This window comes from Canis aureus, chromosome 23 (assembly GCF_053574225.1).
Source record: "Canis aureus isolate CA01 chromosome 23, VMU_Caureus_v.1.0, whole genome shotgun sequence".
Lineage (NCBI taxonomy): Eukaryota > Metazoa > Chordata > Mammalia > Carnivora > Canidae > Canis > Canis aureus.
The window spans coordinates 10,046,815-10,060,310 of NC_135633.1; the positions used below are offsets into that span (position 1 = coordinate 10,046,815).

Here is a 13,496-nt window from a genome sequence, read left to right on the forward strand (position 1 = left end):
GCAAATCGATGTATTGTAGAGGACTTGCTGATGAACTAAACATTGGAGGTGAAGGAAGGGGAGGAATCAAGGAGACTCCCAGCTTCTGGCTTGAGCAACTGAGTCCATGGTAATGTTCGTCTTTTTTTCTGAAGATTTTATTTATTTTGGGGGGGGAGGGGAGCGCGTGCGCGCACAAGTACAAGTGGGTGTTATAGGCAAAGGGAGAGGGAGAAACAGATTCCCTGCTGAGCACGGAGCCTGATGTGGGCCTTCATCCCAGAACCCTGAGATCATGACCTGAGCCAAAGGCAGATGCTGAACCGATTAAGCCACCTAAGCACCTCGATGCTATGTAATGGTAATTTTTTAAAAAATTAAGATACAGAAGATCCAAGAAGAAATAGGTTTAAGAGGATAAGAACAAAAGGTTCATTCTGGACATGCTATGCTGAGGTGTCTGTGAAATATCTAAGTGAAGATAGTAAGCAGGTATGTGTATAATTTTGGAGTTCTGGGGTCAGAGAGACCAGGGCTACCTGGGATTCATCATTACGTATTAGTATTTAAAGCAATGGAAGAAAATGTATCCAGAAGGTGGCCCAAGGCCATACCCTGGAAAAGTTACAACTAGAGGATATAGGGGAAAGAGGCACCAAAGGAAAAACAGAATCACCCAACATTTCTATTTACAGAATTGGTTATATAAATGTTCATTTCTCCATATAATGGAATATCAAGCAAGCACACCAAAACATAAATAAAAGTAACACCTATGATTTGCTGAGCACTGTGTACCACACTCTTCTAAGCTCTTGTAGCAATCCCATAGTCAGCACTTTTCTTTGTACTGAATTTATTCAACTCAGATATAACTGATACATAACATTTTATAAGTTAAAGGTATAAACTGTATTAACCTCATATTTCTATATTGCAGTATGATTACTCTAAAGTTAACATCTCTATCATATCATGTAATTATCATTTCCTGTTCTGCAGTGAGAACTAAGATGTAGCAACTCTGAAGTTTATAACACAGCATTGTTGACCATAGGCTGCATATTAGTTCTTTAGAACTTATTTATCTGCTAGTGGCAAGTTGGTTATCCTTAACCAACATCTCAATTTTCCTATCCCCTACTAATAAGGTCAGTACTATTAACCTCATTCCATAAGAAAACTTGGAATGACAGTCTAAGCCAGGTAGTTTGGTCCTATAGTCTATGTACTTAACAACTATGGTTTATATAACTAGGACTGACAGTGGTTAACAGGCAAAGTGAAGAACAAAATCACACATGAATACGTATAATATGCCATCATTTTTTTTTTTTAATTTTTGTTTATTTATGATAGTCACACAGAGAGAGAGGTAGAGACACAGGCAGAGGGAGAAGCAGGCTCCATGCACTGGGAGCCCGACGTGGGATTCGATCCCAGGTCTCCAGGATCGCGCCCTGAGCCAAAGGCAGGCGCCAAACCGCTGCGCCACCCAGGGATCCCCTCATTTTTTTTTTTTTTTGTTAAAAAAAATTTATTTCAGTAAACTCTGCACCCAAAGCGGGGCTTGAACTCACAACCTTGCGATTAAGAGTCACATGCTCTGCAAACTGAATCAGGCCAGCACCCCAAAATACCATCATTTGTATTTTCTTAAACAACCCCCCCCAAACCCACTAATATCTTTCCCCCATATTAAGCTATACTTCTAAGCTTCACAAAACTTCATATTTTCAGAATGATTTAAAGAGGGCCATTTTTTTTTTTTTTTTTTAAGATTTTATTTATTTATTCATGATAGTCACACAGAGAGAGAGAGAGAGAGAGGCAGAGACATAGGCAGAGGGAGAAGCAGGCTCCATGCAGGGAGCCCGATGTGGGATTCGATCCCGGGTCTCCAGGATCGCGCTCTGGGCCAAGGCAGACGCCAAACCGCTGCGCCACCCAGGGATCCCGAGGGCCATGTTTTAATGTATTGAAACTCACCAAGAAAGTGCCTGAATATAGAGAATTAACAAGAAAACTCAATTTCATTAAGGAAATGACTTATCTGGGCACCCAGGATTATTTTCTGCTAAAAACTGTAGGTTAAAAGTTTCCTCACCTTGCTGAATACTATACACTAAAATAAAGCAAAAGTTTAGAAAAAGTTTGGAAGGTTTAAGCATGTGTATATGGCCAGCAGAAGAGGAGCCAAAAGAAAGGTAAGAAAATGAAAATCTGAGTATAAAGAAGAATAATTGAGGAAAGCAGGCTTCTAGCCTAGAAGACGGGAAGGGAACCCATCCTTCCCTGTGACCAATACATCTGTAAGTCTGGAGTCCTGAGGTGGAGGTAGGTGGTGCATACCTGGTGGTCTAGCTGTTGAAACATTATCAGAGCTGGTAAGGTCATGGGTGTGCTCAAGGTCTGGCATATAGTGGGCTATGGAAAAATGTTATCTTTTCTTGGCCTATTGATATTTACTCATATTTCTTTAGATCAACATCAGAAAATAAAGCAGACTCACAAATATCTTAAGCCTTCACATTACTTAGAGAAGTACCAATGAGCTAGAGCTAGAAAATTCTTTTTTTTTTAGAAAATTCTTTTTATTTTTTTATTTATTTTTTTTTTTTTTCTTTTTAAATTAAGAACTTAGAAATTGTATGTAGCTGCTTAAGATCTTATGGGCATTGCAATTGATCGGTACATCTTTTTTTTTTTAATATTTTTATTTATTTATTCATGATCGACAGAGAGGGAGGGAGAGAGAGAGAGAGGCAGAGACACAGGCAGAGGGAGAAGCAGGCTCCATGCACCGGAGCCCGACGTGGGATTCGATCCCGGGTCTCCAGGATCGCGCCCTGGGCCAAAGGCAGGCGCTAAACCGCTGCACCACCCAGGGATCCCCTAGAAAATTCTTTTTAAAAAAAAGTTTTAGTGGGGATCCCTGGGTGGTTCAGCGCCTGCCTTTGGCCCAGTGCGTGATCCTGGAGTCCCGGGATGGAGTCCCGCTTCAGGCTCCTGCTTGGCATGGAGCCTGCTTCTCCCTCTGCCTCTCTATGTCTATCATGAATAAATAAAAAAAAATCTTTAAAAAAAAGAAATTAAAAGTTTTAGCAACTCAGGAATTTCAATTTTCCAAGGCGATTTTAATAGCAAATGGTGCTGACAAGACTTCTGATAAATCACTCCAAATAACAATATTTATGTGAAATACCTATACTGAGGGAAATTTTTAAAAGAATTTTTTTTTTAATTTTTATTTATTTATGATAGTCACAGAGAGAGAGAGAGAGGCAGAGACACAGGCAGAGGGAGAAGCAGGCTCCATGCACCAGGAGCCTGATGTGGGATTCGATCCCGGGTCTCCAGGATCGCGCCCTGGGCCAAAGGCAGGCGCTAAACCGCTGCGTCACCCAGGGATCCCTGTTTTTTTTTTTTTTAAATTAAGATTTTTATTTTATTTGACAGAGAAAAAGCCAGAGAGCACAAGTGTGGTGAATACCAGAGGGAGAGGGAGAGGCAGGTTCCCTGCCGAGCAGGGAGCCCCATACAGGGCTTGATCCCAGGACCCTGGGACCCTGGCCCGAACCAACAGCAGATGCTCAAAAGACTGAGTCATCCAGGTGCTCTAGATATTTTTAAACCAGCTGAAGACTGTTTTCTCTCATAAATTCTTTTTAACGAAAATTTGTTTCTTGTGGGGCGCCCGGGTGGCTCAGTTGGTTAAGCATTGGACTTCAGCTCAGGTCATCATCTTGGGGTCCTAGGATGGAGCTCGGTGTCGGGCTCTGTACTCAGCAAGGAATCTGCTTGTTCTTGTCTTTCTCCCTCTCACTCTGCCCCTCCTCTGACCTGTGCTCTCTTGGTCTCTCTCTCAAATAATATCTTTTAAAAAAGGTGTTTTTTTTTTTTTTTTTTTGGTGTGTGTGTTTTTTAGTAGGCTCTAGGCCCAAGCTTGAACTCACAACCCTTACACCAAGAGTCACATGCTCTACCAACTGAGCCAGCCAGGTGCCCCTCTTACAAATTCTTTTACTTCTACTTACCTCATCTAATGATTTATCTTCCAAAGCAGTCAAATCAAGTAGTGGGTTTTTCACTCCTAATGAAACCATTGTTTTTAACCCTAGAAAATCAATGAAATAAAAAATTGGTCAAGTCTGACCTTCCTCAGAAATAAAAAAATTCACTAATGGCACTATGACTAGAGGACCAGAAAACAGCAAAACAAATTTAGAGTGTGTCAGGGAGAAATGATTACCTTTTTCATCAATTTTGGCACATTCTGCAAAGAGGTCTTTTGACCCCGTATTCAGGCGGTCCCTATGAAAATAATGGGACTGAAAGAAACGTGTCCAAAACTCTTTTTCTGTCATGTTGTGAGGAACATTTTCTGCATACTTCATTTTTACTGTGGAAAAAAACCATAATACTTACATACAAAATTTCCATTTCTTAAAATCTCTCAAATTAGTTGAAATATGGATAATGGAAAAACTAAATTAAACTGTTCAACTTTATATACTGTGTGTCATAATCTAATTGGAAATATGAAATATAACTTGAAAGATTAAGTGACACAGTCCCTTTATGAATCTTAAATTACAAACAAAATCTTATTTTGCACCATTAACAAGTTTCAGTTTTAGCAGAAATATCAAAAATCAATACCCACTAGACTATCTGTTCAGCACATTCCAGAAGTTCAGAGTCCAATAAACAAGAGGTTAAGAGCATGGTCTCTTGAGCCAAACAGCCTGAGTTTATTTATTTTTTTTTCAGCCTGAGTTTAAAATTTTAGATTTGCCATTACTATGTGACCTTGTACAAATTACATAACTTCTCTGTATCTTGATTTCCTCATCTGTCATATGAAGGTATAAGAACACCCACTTCATTGGGTTATTTGTGATGACTAAATGAGTTAATACATATAAAGGCCTTAGAATAGTGTGATATATAATAAATACTATATAATTACATTATTATAAAAATATACAAAAATAATTATATTACAATCTGACAACTCTTTGAGACAGACACAAGCCTCTATAGAAGCAAAGGGAGGCTTATACCTGCCCAAAGAAGTCAGGATTTTATAGAAGTGGCAGTGAGGCAATACTTGAGTCCTATAAGGGAGATATGTTTCTAAAGGACTAATGGAGCAGGGGTGAGGGAGTGAGGGGAGAGAACAGCATGCGGTTTGAGAGAGAACAGTTTAGTCAGTAAAATAACTGAAGTGGTGGCTCTCCTCCTTGGCTGCACCTCATAAATTACTAAGGCTGGGATCAAGTCATTTATACTTTTAGGATGGTTTCTGCAAAGGTAATGATTTGTGGGTTAGAAAGGTCACTGTGGAGGCAGTATGAAGGATGATTTGAATTACTGCTGTAGAGACTCATTTATTGATGCCTCTGGAGTAGGTCATTTTGTGCAGGTATGCTGAAGGGTAAATAAAGTTTAAGAACCACTGATGAAAGAATGGGAAAGTCATTATACCAATGAACTGATCCTTTAATAACTACCATAAGAGACCCTTAATCACGGGAAACAAACAGAGAGTCACTGGGGGGAGAAAGGTGGGGGATGGGGTAACTGGGCAATGAACTATTAAGCAGGCCATGGAGTCCCACATCAGGCTCCTTGCAGGGAGCCTGCTTCTACCTCTACCTATGTCTCTGCCTCTCTCTCATGAATAAATAAAATCTAAAAAAAAAAAAAAAAAAAAAAGAGAAGGCACAGGATGTGATGAGCACTGGGTATTATATAAGACCGACGAATCACTGACCTCTATCTCTGAAACCAATAATACATTATGTTAACTAAATAAATTTAAATAAAGCTTAATAAAAAATAATAAAAAAATAACTACTGTATGTTTTCGCAGATTTTGTTGTACTTCATCAGGAATAAAGGTAAAGGTTTTTGTTTTTCGCTGATGTATTACTGAATTCATCCACACAAATATTTCAACTATGTGGAAAAATTGATTCTTACCTGCTGGATAGGTCCTAAATATGGACTCGATGATATCAGAGGTTAAATTGTACCTCAGACCATTACATCCATCTGTTTGGGGCCGGACATCAGCCTAAATTAAGACCAGACGTATATATTTATTACAATATTGGGGGAAAATATATAAGCATATAATAGACACTGGACAAAGGTGGAAAAACAGACTTTTCTGAATAAACAACACAGACAGAATTAAGTCCCTCATTTGTAATTTTTGGCACTGAGATAGGGCTCAAAGAAGCCTGACCTGGTTTCACTTAATCTTACTGATGTGTAAAACCTGCTTCCTTGAATTACCAAAACTATAAACCTTGGTTACTAAATTACTATCTGGTTTCTCTAGGAAAGACTTTATTAATTCAGTTCACTACTAAGCACCCAGGAAGATGCTAAACATATAAATGGTAGTCAAATTTTTTGTTGAATGCATAAATACTGCTTTGGTTCTTCCAGAGTACAGATTAAATTAATCCCACTTTCTAATTCTACAGGTAAGGCATTCCCAATTTTTCATTAACATACATTTTACAAATCTTAATTCTTCTGAAACACCATGGTCATTACACATTTAACTCTGAATTTTAAGTATAGCAATCATAAAAAAACGTACCAGAAAGCCCTAAATTTAAAAGAATTAGGGGAAATAAGTACTAGTCCAATTGCTGAAAGATTCTCTTTATTTATTAAAGTCCATAAATTTCTAGCATGTTAGGGTCAAGTCCAAAAACCAAAAAAGTAGAACTGGCAAAAAGTATCAATTTAATAAATACTGCATATATTTTAAAAGATTTTTTTAAAGAAGAACACTGTAGATACCAAAGTATCCACTGATTTACTTAAAGGAAATGCTAGTTTTTACAAAAGAAATGGCACAGTTATGACATATACCAGGGTTTTCTTTTTTTTCTCTTCAGAAATCTAGAGGGGTCACATACCAGAAATGCTGCAGAAATGCCAACATCCTGCTTATGATTGGATGTAGAAGAACTCTCTGTTGCATTCACATTTAAACGATTGGCCCAGAATTCCTCAGCGCTGATCACTTGACTCACAACAAGGTCTTTATAAAGCTGAAACAAAACAGGATCTTCTTGCAGCATTCTGGTGATAGAATAGATTGAACATTTTGAACTTCTGGAATAAAACACCATTTATGTAACACTTTTTTAAAAGACTTTAACAACATGAAACACTAACACACTCAACTTCCATTTTATAATGTGGGAGCGGCAGAGGTCATTTAATTCATTTGTTAGTAATTACAACAAACAAGCTAACAAAAAAACATTTCTGGAGGAACAACTGAAGAAAAGTGGAAGTCTGAAGAAGCAAAGACTAAACTCCTTGAAGGCATGGATTTGGTATTATTTGTCTCTGTATCCTAGTGATACAGAGGTCATTGTATCTGTATTTGTACTGTATTCTCCTTCACAGATGAAGGGGAAAAGGAAAGAGAGGGGGTATGCATGAGATTTTCTGGCCATTAGTTTTTCCACTAATAAGCACCTGGAGACTTAAGCACTCATGGCCTGGAAATATTGGTGATGGAATAATTCATCTTACCAGAAACTCATCATTTGATATTCTTTCTCAACTTTTTTACAATGTGATTTCTTTCAAGTTTCTCACTCACAAACATATTTCTAAATGGTTTTGTGTCGTCTCTGTGGCAGTAAACTGGGAAAAGGAATGAAAGGACCTTAGCACCTTTGGGTCCCAGTTGTGTTCCTCATCAGACGTTACACTTGAGGCAGTACAAGGGATAAAAAATAACAAGGTGTGACTCTACTTAGAGACCAGAGAGAACCTAGGGTCTCTTTATTCTTTTCCCCCTTCACCTGTTTTTCTCTTCCAGCTCTTTATTCGCTTTCCTCTTGAATTTGGGCAGCAGCTGCTGAAGAAGGTCTTTCACTGCATCTCGCTCTTTCACAGCTGTGCTTTCATTGGAAAAATGGAAGTTAGTTGTGTCCCCTGCATGCAACACCAGCTGAAGTTGAATTTTAGCTTTTCCTTCTGGACTGATTTTCTGGCCTAAAAAGAAGCATGAGGCAAATTAGATGAGGACACCCACACTGTGGAAATTGTCCTACAATAGGCTACTTCTTCCTCCCAAGAAGATTCAGAATTCCTTTGGGCTTCAGCTGCCCTGCTCCAATCTTAATGCTTTTGCAGAAATGCCCTCTTCTCAAATAATTCCATATATTCAGAGCAGAGTTTAACAAATTCACCGCTAACCACTCTGCTTCCTTCTTTAGTATCCTTTGTTGGCATTTCTTACCCAATGCCTCCACCTCCAGATACTAAAGGGCTTCTGTTTCCATTCAAGATGGAGCAGATCTCTAAAGAGCCAGCTATTTAGAGATAATAATTGAACCTACCCTGAAAAGCTGCCTCCAATCAACATTAATAAAAATGATCTGTCATAGTTAAAAAAAGAAAAAACTCCCAAAACATAGCCCATGGCTTACTAACTTCAAAGAAAAAAATATATTTTACATTTGAGAGATCTGGGTCACCATTTCAATCAAGTGATGAAATTTTAATGAGTCTCATTCAAAGTGGGTGGGACAACCTAACACTATGGGCTTTCTGAGGGAATAGAAAAGTAGGTAAATAACACCACCTATGTGTGTTCTTGCTGTGAAAGTTTAACCTGAGTATGATCAAGCCTGTAGAAGTGACTCAGTTTATGAGAAATACAGGTCTGCACAAATAAAGAAAACCTTGAGGAGACAAGCACACATAATCCAAATGTGGTATGCAACACTCTACAGACTGAAGACACTACAAGTCCATATGTGAACCTAGATTGCATATAATTAAAAAAAAAAATCACTGCTACTGAAAACGTTATTGGGGGATCCCTGGGTGGCGTAGCCGTTTGGCGCCTGCCTTTGGCCCAGGGCGCGATCCTGGAGACCCGGGATCGAATCCCACATCGGGCTCCCGGTGCATGGAGCCTGCTTCTCCCTCTGCCTGTGTCTCTGCTTCTTTCTCTCTCTGTGACTATCATAAATAAATAAAAATTAAAAAAAAATTTATAAAAAAAAAGATTTGAAAACGTTATTGGGACAACTGGGGAAATGTCACAACGTTCTGGATATTATTAAAAATTTCTTGGTGTGAAAATATTACAGCAAAATGTATGCACACATAATCTTAAGTGGATTATATAGGTATGCATTGCACCATTTCTTTCTTTCTTTTTTTTTTTTTGCATTGTACCATTCCTAAAAATTTTTCTGTTACTTTGAAAATTTTCATAATAAATTGAGGCTAAGAATGTCAAAATACACCCACATAATGGAGAACTTGTACTCTTAAACAGTGGGCCTCATGGTGATAGCAGTGCTTGTCTCTGTCAGGGGAAGAGAGATGGAGGGGCTTTGTCTCATGAAATGGGAGACTCCTGGTAGTCTGAAACAAATTGCCTAGAGTTGTAACCCAAACCACCTATTAAAACCCCTAAACAAACTTTACTACTGAAAACACCAATACAGAGCAATTTACACTGTCAGCCACCCTATTCTGGTATTCTATTTTTCCAAAACAAAACTATAACTTCTTTCTAGGCATCTTTTCTCAGTCATTGCTCTATCCTTGCTCTATCTTGGCTTTTGCCTTTGAGAGGCCTACTTCTTAAGTTTTTTATTTTTTTTTATTTTTTTTAAATTTTTATTTATTTATGATAGTCACAGAGAGAGAGAAAGGCAGAGACATAGGCAGAGGGAGAAGCAGGCTCCATGCACTGGGAGCCCGATGTGGGATTCGATCCCGGGTCTCCAGAATTGCGCCCTGGGCCAAAGGCGGGCGCCAAACCGCTGCGCCACCCAGGGATCCCTTCTTAAGTTTTTTAATTAGCAAACTTAACTGCTGATTTTCACCTTAGTAATTTACTATTGATAACTCTGAACGTCTTCTTCCAGAAATGGGTATTCTTTCAAATATTCAAATTAAAATGAAAACTGATCTGGTGCAGATCTGGATTTGGGTATGAGCTCTCCTTCCTAATAAGAGAAGAACTGTCGGGAAACAGGAGAAAGGTATATTCCTCTATTGTATGTTGTGGGTATCACAATGAGTGTGTGTTTTGCAGAGCTACAGGACCAGCTTCCTGTTCAAGAGAAATGCTAATAGAGGCAGTTCCTAATTTATGGGTCTCTTCTAGTACAACTGTTAGTTTAAAAGAGTACTAAGAGGAATCTGATGAAGCACTTTCCCACAAAGTTTTAAAAGGAGGTAGTATTCAGAATGAAAAGTGGACAAAACATCAGATAGCTTAGGCAGTACCTAATTATGATGAATTTTAACAGTATTTCCTTCTGAAAGTTAAAATTCTAAGTTATTTCAGTGGCGGTAGATGAAAATCCTGGTCATTTCCAGCAGCAAAACTGAGGTAAGTCCTTAGGGCCACTGTTGACACACAAAGTACTTCTATATCTTGAGTATCTGCAAGTGGAAGGTTGTCTTTTTTTGAGGTGTCATGTTCCTTGAAATTTACACAACAGGATTTTATCTAGGAGAATAATTTTATGTTCAGGAAAATAAATGAATTCATATTAATGGTCACAGCTCAGATACCACAATTTGTTAAGGAGACTGTGCTCTGTATTTCTCCTATTAAGTATAAAAAAGTGAGTCTATCTTTTCAACAGATGATGGTCACATAACTAAAGATTAATTAGACAACTTGCTTACATCATACAATTTTATTAAAGGACAATCTGCCATTATCTGTCAACATTTTAAATGCACGAACCATCCGAAGCAGTAAATCTACTGCAGGGATGTATCCCATACATACCACCTCACAAAGATTATTAGCACACATAACTATATTGCAGCATTGTTTTCATTAAAAGAATTCAGGAGACTTCATAACTGCCCTTCAACAGAAAACTAATTAAATACATGACTATATCCATTCAGTGGAGTATTAGGCAACTCCTAAAGAGAAGGTAGGTGTGGAGATCTTTATGTAATAAAGATTTATATGGGGATCCCTGGGTGGCGCAGCAGTTTGGCGCCTGCCTTTGGCCCAGGGCACGATCCTGGAGACCCCGGATCGAATCCCACGTCGGGCTCCTGGTGCATGGAGCCTGCTTCTCCCTCTGCCTATGTCTCTGCACCACCGCGCCCCCCCCCACCCGTCTGTGTGTGACTATCATAAATAAATAAAAATTAAAAAAAAGAGATTTATATGTTCAAAGCTATATAAACTCTATTATTAATTGGAAAAGACAAGTTACAGAATAACAGATTCAGTGATCCCACTTTATATTATTTCAACATGATTATTTTTTGGACACTATAATAAAAACTCCCATAAAGACTATATAAGCAATCTTCTTATAAAATTACTGACAAATATTCCATCAAACCTTAGTATAGCTGACTTACATTTAATATCTGCATACATATGGCTGATTGTAAATCTATCTTTGCCTTCAGGTGCCCAAGCAATTCTTTCTGCCATGAGGTATAAAGCTCCATCCTGCTTCTTTTGACGCACCTTCTTCACAATCAACAAAACCTCTTCAGATGAAGTTGCCATGATGTCTAGGAAGTGCTAAAAGAGAGTTCACATCTTAATTAGGATCATACTTGTTGACTTCTGGAGTCTTTCCAAATCTAAACCTAAACTAATAATGAGGAAAAATGTCTGTGACTCAAAGTTGGAGTTGTATGGCACGACCTTATAAAATCAAATTTAATCTGCTCATATCACAGGTGTGAAATTTACACGATATACTTTATGACACTTGGCAGTTTTTAAACCATCTCTACGTATTCTAATCAGAGTATTTTTAATTTTACTTTTAGTTTCTCAATATTATTCTTAAATCTTAAATATATAATTTGACTACAGATATGCTATCTTTAATCTACATGCGGAATTGTGGAACTTTAGAATTAGGACCCTACTGAATGTTTAGTTCAATTTTTTTCAGCTGAAACAACTAAGGGCCAAAGGATTTGTGTGACTTTCCAGAACCACTTTGAACTGAAACCACACCCACATCTCCTGATTCCTAGTTTAAGTTTCTTCCTGTATGCTTTCAAAAGAAAACTTTTAACACTTCAGATGCTATTTCCCCCATCTTTTACAATCAAGTATCTTTAAGCTGAATTGTTCTCTTGGTCTCGGTGGAAGATTCACTTGTATATGACTAATTCATTACCTAGGAAACCACCTTTAGTCTGCCTCTTTCTCTACTCCCTTCCTTCCAGTCCTGGGAATCTTACATGCTCAACTGAAATCCTAGATGCTTGAGTGTGGCTTTCTAGAATATGACTCTGAAAAGGAATTTGAGGTTGTATGGGCTTAAGGAAAGAAGCCATGATTGATAGCAATGTTTGCCATGGGCTGGGATGGGCAAAGTGATAGCACATATATGATGCCACATATACGTCATTTCTGATGAAGTTACGGCTTTAAGTTTTCATTCTCAAATAAATGATTTAAAGTATAATTTTAAAACATTTGCTTCTTCAAGGATAGCTTATAATACAATTTTAGAGAAATCCACATATCTAGGTATCATAAAAATTAAGTTTGTCATGAGAAACTGAGGCTTTACTGAAATGTTTTTCCTGGAAGTTAATTAAAACAAATGAGAACAATGAAATACTGGATCTGCCATCAGTTATTCAAAATAATTGAGAAATGTTTCTATTTGGAAGTGGAGAAGTAAGCACCAGGAAGAGTGGCAGGCATTAAAAATAATGGAAACCATCAATTCTTCCATCACCTCTTAGCATTAATGAAAAACATGACTGGATTAAAAAACGTTTTATAGTAGTTGACACATTACATTAGTTTCATACACTTAATACAGTAAATCCAGTAAGTTATGCTCACCACAAGTATCACCTAACCTGTTTTTTGAAATGCAGATCATTACATTTATCAGTGTTTTTTTCTTTTTTGTACTTAAATCAGTTATGAATTGGGTCTTAAATGAGGATTTTGGCAGAGAAAAGGAAATAGGCATTACAGGCAAAGAGAACGATTTGGGGCAAAGGCCTGAGATGCTAGGAATGGTAAATAGCCTGCTCTGGTTGTAGTATAAAGTTCATGATAAAGATCAGTGGGATATGGAATGGGATGGTTAAGACAGAGACAGTGGAGAATGCCACCATACATGGCAGACAACAGAAAAACCTCTAAGGACTTCTGAATAGGCCAGAGATTTGTATTTTAGGAAACTGATCTGTGGACAAGATGAGAGATACTTAAAAGGACTAGCAAGGGTCTGAACCAGGCTGGTGGCATCAAGAATGGAGAGGAAGGGACAAGGAAGAATACTGAAGAAGGATGAATAGACACTGCAAGTACTGAAGGTGTCACAGCGCTTGCTCATACCCCACTCCTAATCCCTACTAACATGAGTACAGTGTGCCATTTACAGAAAAAATTTAAAAGGAAGAAGAGGTTTGAAAGTGAAGACAAGGAATTCAGTTTTGGACATGAAGAGTGTGAGATGCTGTTGAGTCATGCAGGTGGA

General features: G+C 38.0%; 1 protein-coding gene across 2 annotated transcripts in view; it reads right to left on the reverse strand.

Annotated features, from left to right (window-relative positions):
• Window positions 1-13,496, reverse strand: part of GTF2H1 (general transcription factor IIH subunit 1) — a 36,942-nt gene that overhangs the window by 17,976 nt on the left and 5,470 nt on the right. For both annotated transcript variants that reach the window (XM_077866281.1, XM_077866280.1), the window contains 6 exons: window positions 11,389-11,557; window positions 7,827-8,019; window positions 6,924-7,089; window positions 5,968-6,061; window positions 4,232-4,381; window positions 4,017-4,096 (listed from right to left, as the gene is read on the reverse strand). In XM_077866281.1, the coding sequence (XP_077722407.1) occupies window positions 4,017-4,096; window positions 4,232-4,381; window positions 5,968-6,061; window positions 6,924-7,089; window positions 7,827-8,019; window positions 11,389-11,542 (837 nt within the window). In that variant the 5' untranslated portion in view covers window positions 11,543-11,557. The remainder of the gene's footprint in view (window positions 1-4,016; window positions 4,097-4,231; window positions 4,382-5,967; window positions 6,062-6,923; window positions 7,090-7,826; window positions 8,020-11,388; window positions 11,558-13,496) is intronic.